Source organism: Clinocottus analis, unplaced genomic scaffold (genome assembly GCF_023055335.1).
Source record: "Clinocottus analis isolate CAN_PGR_092001 unplaced genomic scaffold, fCliAna1.0.p SCAF_13, whole genome shotgun sequence".
NCBI classification, from domain to species: domain Eukaryota; kingdom Metazoa; phylum Chordata; class Actinopteri; order Perciformes; family Cottidae; genus Clinocottus; species Clinocottus analis.
Window position 1 is genome coordinate 19,209,162 of NW_027175854.1, and position 20,839 is coordinate 19,230,000.

Consider the following 20,839-nt stretch of genomic DNA (forward strand, 5'->3'; position numbering starts at 1 on the left):
TGTCAGAATATTCAGGTCCACAGTCGTGTCTTTGTCGTATTCAGTACGAACTCTAGAGAGTTTTCTTTGTCTCTGACACAAAGTGTGTGATGGACGTCTGGTGAGCTCTCCTTTCAATTGTCAAACTAATCTCCACCACTGATATTCAAGTTCTCTCCTGGAGCCACAAAAAAGGAAAAGACAACTTCCAATGTGTTTAATGCTTTTAATCCATAACTAAGCAGGTTAATCATTAAGTTACACACACAAGTCCTCAAGATTCATCATCTCAAATCGACTTGAATAAAAAAACAGAGGTAGAAAATATCTCGCTTGATCGTCACACTTCAAACGGATGAAATACTACGAAACCTTTCCTTCCCGTCGAGCCCGGCCTGCTGTCCCCTCAGCAGGCGTTCAGCTCCAGGCTCTCAGCTATGAGCAGAGATGTCCACCAGCCGGAACGCCTCCATGAACTCATTGATATCGATGCTCCCGTCCTTGTTGAAGTCGATGCTCTCGGCCAGGTCTGCGATGGCCTTGTCGCTGATCTCCGTCTTAAGATGAGAGCTCAGAAGTTTCCAGGTCTGACGAAACTCCTCAAAAGAGATCAAACCTAGAAAAGATGTGGCAGCGTGGATATTTCAATCACCAGCATAACTCATCAGGAGAGAAAGACGTTGATCTCGTGTCTGGAGTCCCAGCGAAAGCTTCCTACTGACCTGAGTTATCTGTGTCTATGATTCGGAAGATGGTTTCCAGGTTGGAGTGGTTTTTGTACATCGTCTCCAGGATGCTGTTGTCTGAGATCTGAAAGAGACGAATCAATCAAGACTTTGCGACTCTCAGTGTGTCAGAGATGGACGTTAGACCCTCCGAGGCTGACCTCCAGTTTGGGCTCAGTGATGGAGAGCTCCCGTATCCACCGCTGGTAGTCCAGCATGCCGTACTGGGTGCTGCTGACGAGCTGAGGGCGCAGCACCCTCCAGGGCAGACCCAGGTTCAGGACTCGCTCTGTGGCGCTGGCCCAGTGCCTGAGAGAGATCATCCCTGAGACAGAAATGCACAGTTTGATACACAAAACGCTTTTTCTTTCGTGAAGCCGAGTGTCGTTAAATTCCTCGCTGCTGCTCAGTACCTTTGTTGTTGGGATCAAACTCCTGGAAGGCACCGATGAGGTCGGACTTGTGTACAAACAGCTGTTCCCTCAGAGCTCGCAGGGCCGATCTCTCGGTCCACCCGACACTGGCGAGGAGAACATTTGGAGAAATGTGTTTTATTTTTTAACCTCTGCTCTAAACATCTTTGAATCACCTGGAAATATTCAGAAAATGTACCTTTGTCTCAGAGTGAGCTCTCTGCATGTCCTGCTGGCCTGATACTGAATGAAGTGGGGAACCAGGTCGGGTCCCATCCTGATGTAGGCGCCTCTGTTGCTGCCCACCTCGTAGTAGTTAGACGCTGAGAATATCGTCAGCACCTGAACGCAACAGGAGACTTTGTTAAGACGCATTGGCTGCTAGTTGCAGATCAAACACTTAAATAAAACGGCTGCTTCTATTGAGTCATTTTGCACATTTATTGCTTTGTTTTCACCCTGCGGTTGTGGCAGAACTCGTAGCCGTCTTGTTTGCACTCATGGGAGCGGATGAGGAGCTGGAGGTTGTGTCTTCCCAGCACTTCCTCGGTGACGTCTGGGCCCCAGTAGCAGCCTCCGCCTCGCACCTCATTGGGAACGCATCCATTTTGGGGCATTGGGTCACTCCATAGCATATCTACTATCTGGGTGGCCAAATCCATCGTAGAGGAATAGTTAGTCATATGTGCATTGTGGGGCACTTCTGCATGTACACACTCAATGTTACAACATCCTTCCTGTGGCTTACTTGTTTCCACTCATCCACGTCTGTTTCTGTTTTGTCTCCAGACTCCGGGTCTGACTCAGACTTCCTCCGTTCTCCATAGGACTGGTCGAATCCTGCCAGCCTGCGCCTCCTCTTCAGCTCCTCTTCCACCGAGCCGTTGGGTTGACTGCTCATGGGCGCGTTGTTGAGCGATCGCCGCGGGAGTACGTGCCTGTGGGCCGCCGCCGAGCCGTTGGAAGTCAGGGAACACACCCGCCGCCGGCCTTCCGCTGGTCCACCGGCCTCCTCGCTCCCGTTGTTCGTTGTCTGAGCCTTACCGCCGTTGGCTGCATGATGGGTCGCCTTGGGAGGCCTGAGAGCCGACACATACTGCGCACATTCATAAATACACAGACGGAATACACTTAAGAGGATGATCATGATGATATTTCTCGCAGTCTGTAAAACACGGACTGTATTGACCCTGAAGGCCTCTTACTTTGTGCCTGTCCACTCTGGCGATCAGGTTGAGGTCCGTCGTGTCAGAGATCCCGCCGTGCACAATCAGCACCTTGTTTTCAATCACTGTGGCCAGAGGCAGCCAGCTGAAGATCTTCTGGAGGAGCTTGAGGATCGTCTTGCCATGAACCTGCAGGCAAAGTTCATGGTGACTTACAAACAGCTCTTATTCGTTTGGCAGTTTTCAGCCACGCATGCACGGGTCGGTGCACAGCTTTGCTCCAGAAACACCTCAACAACTATTGGATGGAATGACTGTCGAGACGTTCATGTTCCCCAGATGATGAATCCCACTGACTCTGGTGATCCCCGGACCTTTCCAGTACCACCAGATTGTTCACATTTGTGATTTTTGCCAATGGCACTCAGACTTCTGTTCATTTACTAAAACGTGAGTGTGAACACACTCAGCAGCCTGATTCTCAAAGTGCAGACAAACCAGGTGGAAATAGAAGTGCAAGTGGTTTTGCTTAAATATTTCCATGTCAAGCCTCTTTACACTTCTAACTCGCTGCATTTCAGAGGGTAGTTTTACTCTATTACATTTATTTGACAGCGATAGTTGCTATTAATTAATAATTAATTACGATTGTAGATACAACACATATAATGAGCTTGTTTTTAATGTGATGCGTTGCAAAAGGTTTACAAGATAAAACAACCACGACCAGTGAAATCATTAAAATGTTCCATGCATCTGTAGTGATGGGAACATAATGTAACACAGTAAAACATAAACAGGATCAGTTTGCATTGTTTGCAATACTTTTAGTACACTTTGTTGATAATATATAATGAAGGATTTATATATTGTGGGAAAGGACTGGAATACTTCTTCCATTACTAAGAGCACTATAATAATTAGATTAAAGCAAAATACACAAGAGAACTCACTCTATATTTCCCCCAAACTTCTTTAGTGAAGCCATATCTGGAAAAAAACAACACAAAAGCAACTAGTTTATGTGCACATCAGCTGCAGGTTGAATGTCAGCAGAATTGCATGAAGTCATACACAGTTTGAACATTGTGATGAACTACAAAAACATAAGTACTCTGGAACAACCACTACATTGAGTTAAGGAAGAGGAAGAACAGACCGCAGGTTGACAATGTGGTCCTCGTGGTTCCCTCGGTTCAGGTGCACATCATGAGGATACACCAGCAGGAAGCCAAACAGAGTGAGCAGGATCTCCAAGGAGTTTTTACCCCGATCCACAAAGTCTCCATTGAAGACGTACGGCTTCTCGGAGGACGGCAGACCGTTCTGCACAGAGGAAGACGTTCATTCAAATGGACATTTATGTCAATACGACAATATGATTTCCATGTTGTGAATACCTTATAGAATATCAGCAGCAGGTCCTCCAGCTGCCCGTGTAAATCTCCTGTAAGGGAAACATAGCGTATTAAAGTTGTCCTGAACGCTTCAAGGGCAATAAAGAACAATGAGACAAAAAGAAATAGGAGCAAAATGCGTCCAGGGAAGGCCTGCTGCATACTACCGCATATGGTAATCTGCTTGGTGTGGCAGGAAGAGATGTGACTGATGTTTGGAAGGATTCTGAGAAGTCTCCAAGTTTCTCCCAGAAGCTGCAGAACATATCGAGCATGAAGCTGCTACTGGGAAAAAGACAAGTATGATCAAACTGACCGCTGAGGAAACAGCAGCTGAGGTTCTGCTGTCGGCTCTGAACTTCTGCACTTCCTGTGCCCGTGCGCTTACTTGTTGGTGCTTGAAGGCCTCCACCAGCTTCGACACCTCGCAGAAGGTCAGCGGGAAGGTCAGATGGGGGCCGATGTAGCTGTCGCTTACTTCAATGCTCTTGTAGCAAAAATACCTCTCCCACTCTGCGTCACGACAGATTTCATTTTTACGAAAGATGTGAGATATCAGGTTCCCTGTCAGAGGAAGAGAGGGAGGGAAGTGGATCTGTGAGGCAAAGAACGAGGTTCTGCAGAGAGTACGCAGGGGAGAGCTCAGCTTAGCGCAGTAATCTAATGAAACCCACAGAGCTCTAAACTGAGTCTTACTTTCACTGCTGGCTGGAGTGAAGTGGTCCATCAAGAAGCCGAAAAAATTGTAGAGCTGCAGGAAGGATGAATGGAATTTATTAAATTGTAAGTAATGGGACTAATAGTAGCTCTCTGCTAAAGTTTAGCAGGACTCATTTCACAAAGTACAGCTGAGTCTGATGAGAATGTGAATAGTTTTGCTGATATTTGGTCATAAACCAAAGTATTAAACAAACTAATGATGACCAATGATGGTGCTTGATGAGAAGTTAAAGGAACATCCTCTGTTTACCATGAATGTCCCTTTCAAACATCATTATATATATATATATATATATATATATATATATATATATATATATATATATATATATATATATATATATATATATATCATTGGTACAACTGTCTATTTCTAAGGTATTGGTAGGTCTCTGTATTTTAATTGTGTATTTGTATTTTGTCTGGGCTTTGAGTCTAAAATAAAGTTGGATTGATTGATTGATATAGGAAAAGTCACAGGATTACCAAAGTCATGAAGGTTCATACCACAAAGACCATGAATGTCCCGGCAAGCCTCATTTAATCACAACAGGACGAGTCAGGAGGGTTCATCCTCTGGGGGCCGTGCATGTCTGTGCTACCCGTCATGCCCAGAGCTGTGGGGACATTCACCTGTGTTCAAACCTGAGCTCACCTTGATCTGGTCTTGCTCTCCTGCGTATTCTATGGACTGGAAGATATTCCAGGTGCACCTGCGTCTCACCTCCAGACGGGCGACATACTGGCGGTACCATCGCTGGATCAACAGAGCCGCTCTGATGGCTGAAGAGGAGGCACTCGGTCAAGACGATGATGAGGTCACCTTTCTTTTACACGACACACACTCTACACACACACTGCACTACTATGCTACACCACTGCACTACTACACTACACCACTGCACTACTACACAACTACACTACACCACAACTACACTACACCACTACACCACGACTACACTACTACACTACACCACTACACCACTACTACACTACACCACTACTACACTACACCACTACACCACAACTACACTACTACACTACACCACTACACCACAACTACACTACTACACTACACCACTACTACACTACACCACTACTACACTACACCACTACACTACACCACTGCACTTCTACACAACTACACTACACTACACCACTACACCACAACTACACTACTACACTACACCACTACACCACAACTACACTACTACACTACACCACTACTACACTACTACACTACACCACTACTACACTACACCACTACACCACAACTACACTACTACACTACACCACTACTACACTACACCACACCACTGCACTACTACACAACTACACTACACCACAACTACACTACACCACTACACCACAACTACACTACTACACTACACCACTACTACACTACACCACTACTACACTACACCACTACTACACTACACCACTACACTACACCACTGCACTACTACACAACTACACTACACCACAACTACACTACACCACTACACCACAACTACACTACTACACTACACCACTACTACACTACACCACTACTACACTACACCACTACACTACACCACAACTACACGACACCACTACACTACTACACTACACCACTACACCACAACTACACTTCTACACTACACCACTACTACACTACACCACTACACTACACCACTGCACTACTACACAACTACACTACACTACACCACTACACCACAACTACACTACACCACTACTACACTACTACACTACACCACTACTACACTACACCACTACACCACAACTACACTACTACACTACACCACTACTACACTACACCACTACACTACACCACTGCACTACTACACAACTACACTACACCACAACTACACTACACCACAACTACACTACTACACTACACCACTACTACACTACTACACTACACCACTACTACACTACACCACTACACTACACCACTGCACTACTACACAACTACACTACACCACAACTACACTACACCACTACACCACAACTACACTACTACACTACACCACTACTACACTACACCACTACTACACTACACCACAACTACACGACACCACTACACTACTACACTACACCACTACACCACAACTACACTTCTACACTACACCACTACTACACTACACCACTACACTACACCACTACTACACTACACCACAACTACACGACACCACTACACTACTACACTGCACCACTACACTAATACACTACACCACAACTACACTACTCCACTACACCACAACTACACTACTACACTACACCACACCACTACTACACTACACCACTGCACTACACCACCACTACACTACACCACTACTACACTACACTACTACTACACGTCTACACTACTAGACTTCTACACTACACTACAACACTACACTACTCCACGTCTACACTACTACACTACTAGACTTCTACACTACACTACACCACTACAACACTGCTACACTACTAGACTTCTACACTACACTACTACACGTCTACACTACTACACTACTACACGTCTACACTACTACACGTCTACACTACACTACTACACTACTACACGTCTACACTACTACACTACTAGACTTCTACACTACACTACTACACTACACTACTACACGTCTACACTACTACACTACTAGACTTCTACACTACACTACTACACTACACTACTAGACTTCTACACTACACTACTACACTACACTACACTACTAGACTTCTACACTACACTACTACACTACACTACTACACGTCTACACTACTACACTACTAGACTTCTACACTACACTACTACACTACACTACACCACTACAACACTGCTACACTACTAGACTTCTACACTACACTACAACACTACTACACTACTAGACTTCTACACTACACTACTACACGTCTACACTACTACACTACTAGACTTCTACACTACACTACAACACTACTACACTACACTACACTACTAGACTTCTACACTACACTACAACACTACTACACTACACTACTACACTACTAGACTTCTACACTACACTACAACACTACTACACTACACTACACTACTAGACTTCTACACTACACTACAACACTACTACACTACACTACACTACTACACTACACTACTACACTGCACTACTACACTACACTACACTACTACACTACACTACTACACTTAGTCAGATCCAAAATGGACGCCTTACCGGTGGCAGCTTTACAGACAGGAAGTGGAGGAAGTTAACAAACGCTGTTAGCGAAGACATTTTTGAACGAATGCTGTGAAGTTTTGAGAATGGAACAGATATTTACCTGGAACTGAGATGGTCACTGGGAATAAAAGTGAAAGCAATGACATTAAATGATTGCAACAGAAGGAACATGTTGTGGAAACATGAACAGCAATGATTGAGAGCAAGGACCTCTGTCACATCTCTTCTGCTGCCGGTCAGCTTTCCCCATGCCACATCCCATGACCCTCTGCTGTTTCACTGCAACACAAGCAGACTTCCATGAGGGGTGAACCCTTAGAATAATGCAATAATATATTTCTATGCACAGTGTACCGCACAGATCTTTCTTAATTTATAAACAGCATGAATAAACATTAAGAGTTGTATTTGCTGAAAGAACCTTACCTGGCCTCGTTCTCCTTATTGCATCATTTCTTTTGTGTCTTTAAGGAAATGTACAAAAGTAGGACTGAAGCGTGCGTTACCGCTCAGACGTTCCTGCTCCTCAGACAGCGCCGGTCCAAGTGGCTGCAGTGTTGGAGTTGGATGTCCTCTCTGTTCACTCTCATCCATCATAACACACACTGGCCAAAGGCTTGTGAGTGTTGGACCCGTGATCACTTAAACAAGATGCGAGTGGATTAGGATTACGCTTTACTACGCCTGGCAGCTACGCTGAATAAACGGATGAAGCTCTGATGAAGGGCAGCACCGGTTTGCGTGGGCCTCGGCTCAGAACCATCGCTGTGACTCATATGACAACAAAGGCGTCGTTATTACATGTAAACGTAGTAAATTACATGTCCAGTGATACATTATATTATTACAGAAATACAGATAGAGGACATATATGGAAACATCATTAGTCATCTACTGCATGAACATTTCATCATACTTTTGGAAGATTGGGATCTGCTGATCATCTATGAATCAAAACATTGATACCACCACGTATTGTTGCCACATGTAGGAAGACGAGCACTTTAGACATTAGAAAAGTTAAATACAAAACATAAATATTGTTCCCATCTTTTTGTAATAACTCACTATTTGTATGGCCGCTGTGGGGTTATTTTGTATTGTTAGGATGCATTTCTAATTAAGGTGCAAGACCTTTTGCCTTTGGAGGATTTTACTGGAAAACAGAATAATTTAACATGAGCGATACGTTCCAGAGGTCGTTCAGAGGTGTTATACAAACAATGGACGTCATTACAAAGTTACAGGATGTGTTCTATCGATGTGCAGTCATGCATTGTGAAATATATTTGTCGTTAGATTTCTCACAAGGGAATTTCTGTTAAAGTAGCTTCTCTATCTCGCTGCGTTAAAGCCTGCTACATTCATTGAAAAACGCCGTCCGTGTGTTGAAATATTTTCCAGGAAAAGTCTTTGTGTTGGATGCTCGTGGTCCTCCTGCATCTCGCATCCTCCTCAGGCTTTCATCTGCTCATAAAGGCTCTTTGTGATCCGGGAGCAGCTGTCCGTGTGACTCCCACAGCAACGAGGAAGTGGTGGGAGACGTCTGAAGCTCAAGGACTCTCGTTCATTATGGGATGGAGCTGCAGCAGCAGTGTGTGTGCTTACAAACATATTTAGTGTGATTAAGGAGAAATATAAATAATCACGTAAGAAACAAAGGGCATTGGAGTAAAACGTTTCTGTAGACTTTCATGTACTCAAACACCTTGTTAGGCTTCCTTATCCATGAAACTATTGTTTTTCATATCTTTGGTGGGGGCCTCTGGGCCTTTTCTTTTTCCAACAATGGTCAAATGTCTGAGGAGGATGCTGGATGCTCTTTGTGTTGAGGAATCCCTCAAAGCTCACTTATGAGTTTAGTTTGGGCTTTTTTTTATTGCTTTATAATCTTATTTTGATAACTGGGTCGAAACCGACGACGCAAATGTCATAATTTAAACCAGAGCATTTTCTTGACAAAGCCAAAAATCCTTGATGCAATAAAAAAAATGTTATGTGGTTCTTTTGTGCCTTTAAAAACTAAAATGGGTCAAATATCAGCTCATGTTTATTGAAATATATGAAATCCTTGGTTTGGGTCTTGTGATAGGATTTGTTGACAGGAAATTCATTTGTAACAATTGTCTCTGAGCGGCTGCTGCCTTTGTGGTCTTGCCCTTGTGGTCTTGCCCTTATGGTCTTGCCTTTGTGGTCTTGCCCTTGTGGTCTTGCCCTTGTGGTCTTGACTTTGTAGTCTTGCCCTTATGGTCTTGCCTTTGTGGTCTTGCCCTTGTGGTCTTGCCTTTGTGGTCTTGCCTTTGTGGTCTTGCCTTTGTGGTCTTGCCCTTGTGGTCTTGACTTTGTAGTCTTGCTTTAGTGGTTTTGCCCTTGTGGTCTTGCCTTTGTGGTCTCGCCTATGTGGTCTTGCCCTTGTGGTCCTGCCCTTATGGTCTTGACTTTGTGGTCTTGCTTTTGTGGTTTTGCCTTTATGGTCTTGCCCTTGTGGTCTTGCCCTGATAGTCTTGCCCTTGTGGTCTTGCCCTTATAGTCTTGCCCGTGTCGTCTTGCCCTGATAGTCTTGCCCTTGTGGTCTTGCCCTTATAGTCTTGCCCTTGTGGTCTTGCCCTGATAGTCTTGCCCTTGTGGTCTTGCCCTTGTGGTCTTGCCCTTATGGTCTTGCCCTTATGGTCTTGCCCTTATGGTCTTGCCCTTATAGTCTTGCCCTTATAGTCTTTCCCTTATAGTCTTGCCCTTATAGTCTTGCCTTTATAGTCTTGCCTTTATAGTCTTGCCCTTATAGTCTTGCCCTTGTGGTCTTGCCCTTATGGTCTTGCCTTTATAGTCTTTCCCTTATAGTCTTGCCCTTGTGGTCTTGCCCTTATGGTCTTGCCCTTATGGTCTTGCCTTTATAGTCTTGCCCTTATAGTCTTGCCCTTGTGGTCTTGCCCTTATGGTCGTGCCCTTGTGGTCTTGCCTTTATAGTCTTGCTCTTGTGGTCTTGCCCTTATGGTCTTGCCCTTATGGTCTTGCCTTTATAGTCTTGCCCTTGTGGTCTTGCCCTTATGGTCTTGCCCTTGTGGTCTTGCCCTTATGGTCTTGCCCTTGTGGTCTTGCCCTTGTGGTCTTGCCCTTATGGTCTTGCCCTTGTGGTCTTGCCCTTATGGTCTTGTCCTTGTGGTCTTGCCCTTATGGTCTTGCCTTTATAGTCTTGCCCTTGTGGTCTTGCCCTTATGGTCTTGCCCTTGTGGTCTTGCCCTTATGGTCTTGCCCTTGTGGTCTTGCCCTTGTGGTCTTGCCCTTGTGGTCTTGCCCTTATGGTCTTGCCCTTGTGGTCTTGCCCTTATGGTCTTGCCTTTATAGTCTTGCCCTTGTGGTCTTGCCCTTGTGGTCTTGCCCTTGTGGTCTTGCCCTTGTGGTCTTGCCCTTATGGTCTTGCCCTTGTGGTCTTGCCCTTATGGTCTTGCCCTTGTGGTCTTGCCCTTGTGGTCTTGCCCTTATGGTCTTGCCCTTGTGGTCTTGCCCTTATGGTCTTCTGGCCGATCTGAGAGGTTGTGATGAAAGATTCAATTTGATTTATGTTTTAAATAGATTTACTTATTCATATTCATTCTCTTATTGTTATAATAACGTGTACTTGAGGTACTAGTTTCTTCCCACCACTGTGAGCCGAGATGGAAATATCACATAAAGTACACGTGTGTGCAGTGTGAGCCAGTTTTCTGCAGGTCTGCAGATAATTAATAAAAGAAAGCATTCCCAAGTCGGTATCAGCTCAGACTTCCTGTGGCACCGATGATGCATTATGATTTTGATATGAACTGAGCAGATAAACTGTTCATTTCTGTCCACATGGGAAAGTTTTCTGCGACCCGGTTCAGGCCCCAGTGGACTCTGAGAAGAGGCAGCGACCATTCCTGGCACGCCGCCGGCGCTCGCTGGCTCGCTCAGCGCTCCGAGCTGCCAGAGCGCGGCGGCGCTTCGGGTGTCAACATCACCTGCAACACGTTATTGCTTTGTGTTACATTGCGATCCCTCCGGATCCCATGCACAGGAATTATATTGGTGTTATGTTTATCAGTGGACATTTCTGCCAAAAAGTGGGAGTAGAAAAATAAACTCATACCTGCACATGTGCAGAAGAGAACAGGCGGTTTGCGTTTTAAGGTCACGTTGCTTGTTATTGAAAACACGTTTGAAGAACTCTTCCCAGCTCGTCTGGATTCGCTGAAAGAAAGAATCTCTGGATCAGGTGTTATGGTGGCACGTGCACCGTCTGCATGTGGGTTCTGTAGCAACACATGTGAGAACACAACTCCCTGACACACACACACACACACACACACACACACACACACACACACACACACACACACACACACACACACACACACACACACTCTCATTACAAACTCATGCTGTGCAGCCAAACATTGTTCTGTCATTTTGATTTTATTGTCTGTCTTTTGTCATTTTATGTTTGTCGTTTTGTAAAATTGTAATATTATACAGCTTCACATAAGCCCAGTTGTCTTTGTGCCTCTTTCTGCACTGAAATATTGATTTATCTCTGTTTCTTTTGTTTAGTTTTTAAAATGTTATTGTTTGAATTGTGCAAAATGAAAAAAAAGCAATAAACAATGTTAAGAAAACTGAACATGAGGGGAATTTGTATCATGGAAACAAAAATAATTCTGTAAACAAGTTTGGTTCTCTGCAATTGAGACACACACTTGCACGCACACACGCACACACACACACACACACACACACACACACACACAGATTCACCTGTGGGCTCTTGTGAGGTGAGTCCACTGTCGGAAACAATCCCCACTTGAAGTAGACGTAATGTAGTATGTGTGTGTGTGTGTGTGTGTGTGTGTGTGTGTGTGTGTGTGTCTGTGTGTGTGTGTCTGTGTGTGTGTGTGTGTCTGTGTGTACCTTTGTGATGATGTCGCCTCCCTCCACCTCGTATTCAGTCTGTTTATCTGGAGTGTATTAGGCGCTCTTTTTATCCTCCTCGCACTCTTTCACACACAACCGGGACAAGACAACAATGTTAAATATCTCAAGGTCAAGCTGGGGGACAAGAAGATAAAACGCCGTTCCCAGGCCCTGACAAACAATAGAGCATCCCTGTCTGGTCACTCCTACTGCTCCTCCAACCAGAAGCACAGAAGCAGCCGCCGCGTCGCGAGTCTGACGGAGCAAAGCGGTCGCTCTATCGATCCATGTGCAGCTCGCGCACCATGTCCTGTACGTTTGTTGTCGTGACGATCCTTCTGGGCTCTTCGGCGGTGATTGCATTCGTCTTGCAGCCGTCCGAGGACGACCCCGCGGCCTCTGAGGCTCCCGTTGCCCACCGCAGGTCAGTACCGGAGCTTCTTTCCCGCCGCTTTCTGTCAGCCGCCGTGCGACGCAGACGAGGCGGCGCCATCAGAGCCGCCGCCATCAGAGCCGCCGCAGATCTCATGAGATTTGTTCACGCCGAGGCCTTTTCTTAACTTGAGTTACGGGCTGTTGAAGGCTGGGTCGGGTTCAGGATCACTGTGACCGATGGTTTCTCAGAATGTTCTGCAGGGATCCAACACACGGTTCTGTTTAAGTTTTCAGCAGATCAATTATTCTGCAACCCAACCTTTCTCTCTCTCGGCTTTGCAAAGCGCTTGTGAAGCTCCTTCACAGTTCATTCAGGGCACTGATGCTAACAAATGCACTTTTTGTGTCTTGATTTGTGTTATCAAATCTTTTGTGGCTTTTTTCTTCTTTTTTCTACGTGTTTCTGAGTAGGACATGTTTCTAACAGTACTATGTAAATAACCTGGGTGACGTGTGACGTTCAGGTGCCAGGCCGAGTCATTGCAGTCCATCAGGAAGAGTCTCCTCGGGGCTTTCAACCTGCAGGCTGAGCCACAGCTGCCTGCCGGTGGGCTGGACGGCGTCAGAGAGCAATGGAGGACCACCTTCAGCATCGCCGCTCACAGAGCCACGGACGCAGCCAGTAAGTGGAACACTGAACTCAAAGGAGCGTCTGTACGGCCAGCATTGTTTCCAGTCTCTTCAGAGTCAAGTCCAGAAAAAGAAAGTGTCTTTTTTTCCATGTCCTTCCAGTTCCAGCGGCCTCTGGCAACTCTGTGTCGCGTGATGTTGGGAACAGTACGAGCCTGAGGTGCTGTTCCATGGCCTCCGAGGTCTTCATGAAGGGTACGCAACAGTGTGCATGTGTATTCACATGAAGGAATGGAGCAATGTATTATAATACTCAGTCTTGTCTTTGCAAGATCTGGGATGGGACAACTGGGTTCTCCATCCTGCCAGCCTCACCGTGGTTCAGTGTGCACTGTGCCACCCCGAAGGCAGCGCCGGGCAGTGCCCATCCCCCGACGGCCAGGACGCCGACTCACAGGTCGGCCTCAGAGGACGCAGCACATGCTTGCTGCTTTCCTCCTTCTCTTGCAACTCAGGAGAGTCCTTGAGTCTTTGTTCTTAGGTCCTTTCCACCAGCGGCCTGACTCTCAGTGTCTTGGACCGACGGGCGGCACGTCGTTGTGTTTGTCCTCCTGCCAGCACAAACGTACCAAATACAAGCTAACAAACAAAGTTGGACACTGAGAAGTGAATGCTTTCGCAGACACGAGTTCTAGCATAACATTTTGAAAGGCCATATTCATTATTATTATTATTATTATTATTATTATTATTATTATTATTATTATTATTATTATTATGTGATTAGCATTGGATCCAATTATTTATTCACACTGTTCTTCCATAACTGTGAGTGCACAGGAATGAACCTGCACTACAGTAGCATGCCTTCAATGTTTGCCTTTTCGGTTTTGCCATCAGTCTGAAGGTATATTACATGATAAGAAAGCATCAATACATTGTGGTTATTCTTTTGTACGCACTGTGTTACGCAGTTTGTGTAACGGCCCCTCTCTCTGCAGGGGCCCTGTTGCGAGCCGCTCACCCAGGAGAGCGTGCCCGTCCTCTACGCCGACGCCTTCAGCACGCTGGTCATCTCCTCTGTGCCGCTGACTCGCAGCTGCGGTTGTGGCCTGCAGCCGCCCAGCAGAGAGTAAAGTGTTAGTCCTGCGTGTGTGAGCCACCTGGTGACCGGGCGAACCGTGCAGAACACGAGGATGTTGCATCACATGCGGGCCTATCTTCTCTCGTGTACTTATCTTAGACCTCTGCAGTGTGTTTCCAGCAGGAAGCGTGGGAATCAAAGCAAATCCTCTCCAAGAACTTTTGCATTCTTGTTTCTCCGTTGAAAACAGGCCAAACACGAAACTGATCAATTACAATTTAAGTGAAATGTAAACTGATGATCTAAGTGACACGTTTTTCATCTAAAATTACAATTTACGTTTGCACGCTGTTACGTTTAACTAACCTTGAAAAACAATTTGGTTTTGGATGGATGTTCCACATTCCTGTAGATAAATAGTGTTTCTCTTGCACCGAGAGCTGGAAGTGAAGTGCATCCAACGCTCATGTGCCAGTTTATCTTTGAATAAATCTCTGGAGTGCACAGCGCTATTTAAAACTAAACCCGTTACTCAGTGTTCCCTTTCAAAAATGTGAGACTGTGCAGAGCCAAAACCTTGCAAAGGCCGGATTTCACTTCTTTCATCTGTGAAACAACTATTTCCTCTCATGGGCAAGAAGTCAGTTCAACCCGAAAGGTAAACGGAGTTCAAATAATACAACAGTTTGGGAGATATATATAGATATAGATATATATATATATAGATATATATCTATATATATATATATAGATATATATCTATATATATATATATCTATATATATCTATATATATATAGATATATATATATATATATATATATATATATATATATATATATATATATATATAGATAAATATATATCTATATATATTGACATGTTGGGAGCGTTATAGGAGAAGGTTGTGTTAAACCCACTGCGCCTACAAAATAAATAACCATCTTGTGCTTTTCCGTCGCTTTGTTTTCACGTTTTAACTGCTAGAAAAGATGCCAACCTCAAGAAAACTCTCACTGTAATACAATTAGTAATAATAGTACTTAAAATATCACATTTTGGTGCCAGAAAAGTAATTTAATGACTTTTTCAAAGCCTGGCTGACAATATACTGACGTTTGATTTCCATAATATGCTTTTATATTCATTTTAACAGCAGCTTTTTATTTTTTTCCCTTTTACGTCTCTTTGACCATTTCTCATGATTAGTTTTAGTTTTGTCATTTTGTTATATGACTTTACAAAGTTACCTCACTATTCACTTTTTCACAAATACATGTACTACTCGTGATATATCACCTCAACTCAATCAATACGTCAAGATAAGGTGTTAATGTTTTGTGCTTTTGACATTGCTAATCATTTGTATCAACTTTCTGATTTCTCACAAATTATTTGAATAAAGATGATTCAAATCGACAGATTTTGGCCTTCACTTGTTTTTCTTGGATTGCGTGATTCTTGAATATGATTTTATCCCTTTCTCATGCAGCCTTTTATGATTGCATATCTGCCAGACATGTCTCGCCTGGAGGGAGGAAAATAGCAGAGGAAGATATTTTGGCACTGCATTCCAGGAAACTGGATGCTGGTCAGGGGAAGAGCAACAAGTTGCGCACTTCTCCGTTTTCACTTGCTGTGCATGTGTTTGTTCTCAGTTATAAATCTTTTCTTTGCTGCAGTGGAACCCTAACTTATGATTGTCCCGTTGTGTGAGCAAAATATTGATCCTGGACCACAGAGAAGCAACGACTCTGCGAGAGGACGGCGAGATCCGGGCCAATAGCTGAACATTGCCAACAGTTTCATGTGTTACTGACGCTGGACAGAATGTCAGGATTCCTCAATGTGTGGCTGTCTTTTGGTCTATTCTACTCGCTCCTGCTGGCGGCCGTAGAGGCGGCCGAGTGTTCAGAGAAGGAAACGTTGATCAACCCGACGTCTGACAAGGTGCCACCGACACACCTGACAAACTGTTTGATGGAGTGCACCTGGATGACTTACTACAAAAAATTGGAACTTCGGGACAATCATAATATAAGGCTTCAAGATTCCAAGGAAGGTAAGGAGCCTTTTCACCTGTAGGACGGTTCCCTCTGTTCAAAAATAAAATACTTCTCAGTGCCTCTGTCCTCCACACTGCTTCATGTTGCATATGCTGGCCTTCACAACGTGATTCATCTTCGTAGGAGCCCTCGGGGAGTACTGCTGGTCCACGGAGCTGCTGTGCTCCATCGGGGACAGCTTCCTGCTCGCCTACGCGGTGCTGCCTGTGGATGTAACTGCCGTTGGACACGAGCACCTGGAGGTCAAAGCCACGGACCGGACCGCCACCGCGCTGCTCTCACACAGCAACCTCACGGCCATCGCAGACGTCTGCGGCCTGCGATACGACGTCACGCCGCACTTCGGCACGGAGAGGGCGGGGAGCTCCTTCTGCGTCCGGGTGGTCGTGCAGGACGACGTCCTCGGGGACAGAGTCCTCCGATGTCCTCCCCTTCTGGTCACCTTCTGGCGGAGACCGCAGCCGCAGGCCAACCACGCAGGCAAATAAAATCGCAGTGATGGAAGAAGTACTCGGATCTTTTATTAATCGTGATCAAATAAAAGTCCTGCAAATGTTACGTGAGTGAAATAATCAGAAACATTGGAAAATCTTAGAAGCAGCGTGAGTAGGATAGAGCAAGAGTGAGCTAGATCCAACATTTACACGACGAGTACAGCAGCAATTACTCCACGAGTTGTTCCATTTATTAAGAAAGTCGTCGCGTGAAAGAAAACTTGATCCTGAAGATTGTTGCCAGTTGATCATCTCGGATCTGTACCAAAGCATATTTTATTTATTCAAAACTCTTAACAAAACAAGTAACAATATAGCGGTCAAATAATTGTGACCGAGTACAAGTACCTCAAATATGTGCTTTAGTGCAGTAGTTGCAGGGAATTCATGTATTCCATTGTATAATCCATAAGCATCAGTATTTTACTTATTGTCTACCGACAACCTCATCTGCAGACGTCTTTCTTGCATTATTACTCGTAACGGTTCCAACAGTCGAGTTGAACTTTGATACCGTGTGCATATCTTTTCTTTGCCAACATTAGTTATCTCACGATATGGTTTTCTGTTCCATAAAGATGTTTTAGAGTCAGAATAAATGATCTGTCTTTAGGTTTGATTTGTGTGACTTTAAATATGTTGTTTCTTGTTTTCGTTGTGAAGGTTTATGATGGCATTAGATCAGGATTTAAGCTTTATTAAGCACAAAGAGATGTTTATGGGAATCAGAATGACTTTAAAGGCCACTGCCTTTAAACGAGCAACTTAACTTTTCTGGTATTTGCATCTCTCGCAATGTGCACAGAAACATAAATAACAGGGAAAGATGTTCAGCATTGAGAATAGACAGAACTATTATGTACACAATAATGAAAAAAGATGTAAATATTAGTAATATATAACAAATATAACAAACGCCAACGACCAAGAGTAAAATCAAGAAGCCGAGTGCTCAGTAAGTTGAAAGCAATAAACATAGTCAGAGCGATACATATTGAATGGATATATAGGTGTGTGGAAGGATGTCTTCATGCTGCATATGAATGTTCAGGAGTGACAGATGATATGTAAATACTCAAAGGAAATTGTGCATTATAAACTGTGACGTTACTATCGGCAGCACTGAATATTTCATTTTTGGAGGATTATTGATTGTGTGACTGATGTCAAGTGTTCATCAGAGTGATGACATCATCAGTGCTCTGCTGGTTCAAAGACAACCAAAGTGATGCAAAAGTTCTTTGTTAAATGAAGGATGTAAATATGATATGTTAATGGGTATATGTGTTAATGACATTATTACATCTTTTTCTCCCTTTTCTTAGTCTCATGTTTATTGTGCTTTTGTTTTTGACTCCTGAGAATCATTAAATGATATGATTGTGACTTAAGTAGAACAGCATATTGTAAACCTAATTCCCATTACAAATTATAACAAACATAATACACTTACATAATGCTAATATAATAATAACTATATTTATATAGCACCTTTAAAAACAAGCTTCATAAAGTGCTCCACAGATAAGCAAAGCATGGACATAACGTAAATATGCACAAAAGAAACATATCATAAAGGCAATAAATAAAACCAAACAAATAGCCAAAAAGAACAGTAGAAAACAAACAAATATATAAGATATACAAACAAAACCATTGTAGTAAAATAACTGCATAATAGATTTGGTCGCCATAAAATGCACACACATTTATGAAAAAGGAGTTTCACCGGCTGTGTTCTCCTCACAGGAAACACGGTGGTGCCACCTGGTGGTCATCAGCGAGACTGCAGCCTCGCATGGCAGCCGCACAGCGCCAGTGTGTGTTTCTGACAAAGAACACAGTGAAACATCTCAGAAGAGCTTTGTGTTTTTCTAACGCAACAGAAATGCTGTGAGTCATTGACCAATCACGGCCCGCTATCAGTTTTCTGAAATGTAAATTAAATCCCTTTGATTTTAGCAGCTTCTTTGGCAGAGCATTAAGTATATACAGACACACACACACACACACACACACACACACACACACACACACACACATATATATATATATATATTCTAGTACTGCGTATTGTTTTACATTATGCATATCATGATCTTTAGGCCCTAATCTTGATCTACAATCTTAAAAGTCTAATGGTCAGCTCGTTCGGTGGTGCCGAGGCTCCAGTTAGCTCTAAATGAAGTAAGACGATGTTGGTGTGCTCTGCAGGCAGACAGCCAGTAGCAGAGCATAACTACCCAGGGTGAGTGTCTAATAACAGGCCTTCCTGCACATGTTGTACTTCAGGCCTGCACCATACACATGTCCATGCTCCAGAGAAGCTCACACATGTTGTACTTCAGGCTTGCACCATACACATGTCCGTGCTCCAGAGAAGCTCACACATGTTGTACTTCAGGCCTGCACCATACACATGTCCGTGCTCCAGAGAAGCTCACACATGTTGTACTTCAGGCCTGCACCATACACATGTCCATGCTCCAGAGAAGCTCACACATGTTGTACTTCAGGCCTGCACCATACACATGTCCGTGCTCCAGAGAAGCTCACACATGTTGTACTTCAGGCCTGCACCATACACATGTCCGTGCTCCAGAGAAGCTCACACATGTTGTACTTCAGGCCTGCACCATACACATGTCCGTGCTCCAGAGAAGCTCACACATGTTGTACTTCAGGCCTGCACCATACACATGTCCGTGCTCCAGAGAAGCTCACACATGTTGTACTTCAGGCCTGCACCATACACATGTCCGTGCTCCAGAGAAGCTCACACATGTTGTACTTCAGGCCTGCACCATACACATGTCCATGCTCCAGAGAAGCTCACACATGTTGTACTTCAGGCCTGCACCATACACATGTCCGTGCTCCAGAGAAGCTCACACATGTTGTACTTCAGGCCTGCACCATACACATGTCCATGCTCCAGAGAAGCTTGTTTCTTCTGTGACGCAATCCCTCAGCATGTTCATCCTAAACATGTTTGGTTGAATGTGTTACATGATTTGTGTGTTGTAGTTGTTGTTGTTGTTTTACAGCTGCAGGCTAAGCTCTGAAAGCCTACATTACAATCACTGCCAGTTTTGGGCTCTGTGTCATCAAATCTGAACTCATGCATCAAAACTAGCACCAAGGTGATCGAGTGAGTCAGACCTCATGATCCACTTCGGTGTTTCTGGACAGTTGAATGCATCCAGATCTTTAGACGTCCTTCTTTTTAGCTGTGTACTTGTTCTAATTTGTGTTTGGCCAATTCCTAAAAGTAAAGGTGTTTGTGCTGTAAAAAGGTAATTCTGCCAGGTATCATAATGGACTACCAGTAAAGATGTGCTCTAATTAAAGGTACATATTCTGTCAGGTAACAATTTAAAACAGACAACCAAATATTGCTTAAAACAAAGCAGCTAATTTCATTAAGGTTTAATAGCTTTTTAATGAACTATAAACTACTTTTTTACTTGTTGTCTGAACCACAATTAACTTCTCTGCTATTCTAATGCATGAAACACATTTTTTTTAATTTATGAAATCTCCACTTTTATTGCATTGCATCCTACTTTATTCATCTTAGAAATCAAGTTATGTTTCTTTAGCTGTCAACAAGTCACTTGAAATGACGATAACTTGAGAATTCGGGCTTTGACCGGGCTTTT

At 44.0% G+C, this 20,839-nt stretch overlaps 2 protein-coding genes across 2 annotated transcripts; one reads left to right on the plus strand and one right to left on the minus strand.

Annotated features, from left to right (window-relative positions):
- Nucleotides 1-33: 33 nt before the first annotated feature.
- On the minus strand, nucleotides 34-13,071 carry LOC137784096 (serine/threonine-protein phosphatase with EF-hands 2-like). The gene is made up of 21 exons (XM_068574534.1): nucleotides 12,527-13,071; nucleotides 11,709-11,809; nucleotides 8,110-8,244; nucleotides 7,814-7,882; nucleotides 7,704-7,721; nucleotides 5,056-5,183; nucleotides 4,377-4,431; nucleotides 4,069-4,244; nucleotides 3,848-3,962; nucleotides 3,684-3,730; nucleotides 3,443-3,609; nucleotides 3,237-3,273; nucleotides 2,323-2,472; nucleotides 1,866-2,213; nucleotides 1,576-1,761; nucleotides 1,317-1,459; nucleotides 1,118-1,224; nucleotides 866-1,029; nucleotides 702-789; nucleotides 352-595; nucleotides 34-157 (listed from the first exon to the last, which is right to left on the minus strand). The coding sequence occupies exons 3-20, from the start codon at nucleotides 8,198-8,200 to the stop codon at nucleotides 411-413; spliced, it is 2,274 nt and encodes a 757-aa protein (XP_068430635.1). The 5' UTR covers nucleotides 8,201-8,244; nucleotides 11,709-11,809; nucleotides 12,527-13,071; the 3' UTR covers nucleotides 34-157; nucleotides 352-410.
- gsdf (gonadal somatic cell derived factor) lies at nucleotides 12,428-14,928 on the plus strand. The gene is made up of 5 exons (XM_068574535.1): nucleotides 12,428-12,953; nucleotides 13,429-13,586; nucleotides 13,697-13,789; nucleotides 13,867-13,991; nucleotides 14,536-14,928. Exons 1-5 carry the CDS (start codon nucleotides 12,817-12,819, stop codon nucleotides 14,668-14,670), a joined length of 648 nt encoding a protein of 215 aa, XP_068430636.1. The 5' UTR covers nucleotides 12,428-12,816; the 3' UTR covers nucleotides 14,671-14,928.
- The last annotated feature ends 5,911 nt before the right edge of the window (nucleotides 14,929-20,839 follow it).

Coding starts and splice junctions, on each gene's coding strand:
- gsdf (XM_068574535.1), top strand. CDS start 12,817: ATGTGCAGCTCGCGCACCATGTCCTGTACGTTTGTTGTCGTGACGATC. Junction 13,587..13,696: donor CAGAGCCACGGACGCAGCCA/GTAAGTGGAACA, acceptor ATGTCCTTCCAG/TTCCAGCGGCCTCTGGCAAC. Junction 13,790..13,866: donor CTCCGAGGTCTTCATGAAGG/GTACGCAACAGT, acceptor TGTCTTTGCAAG/ATCTGGGATGGGACAACTGG.
- LOC137784096 (XM_068574534.1), bottom strand. CDS start 8,200: ATGATGGATGAGAGTGAACAGAGAGGACATCCAACTCCAACACTGCAG. Junction 7,883..8,109: donor GGAGCAGGAACGTCTGAGCG/GTAACGCACGCT, acceptor CTTGTGTTGCAG/TGAAACAGCAGAGGGTCATG. Junction 790..865: donor TCACTGAGCCCAAACTGGAG/GTCAGCCTCGGA, acceptor CGTCTCTTTCAG/ATCTCAGACAACAGCATCCT.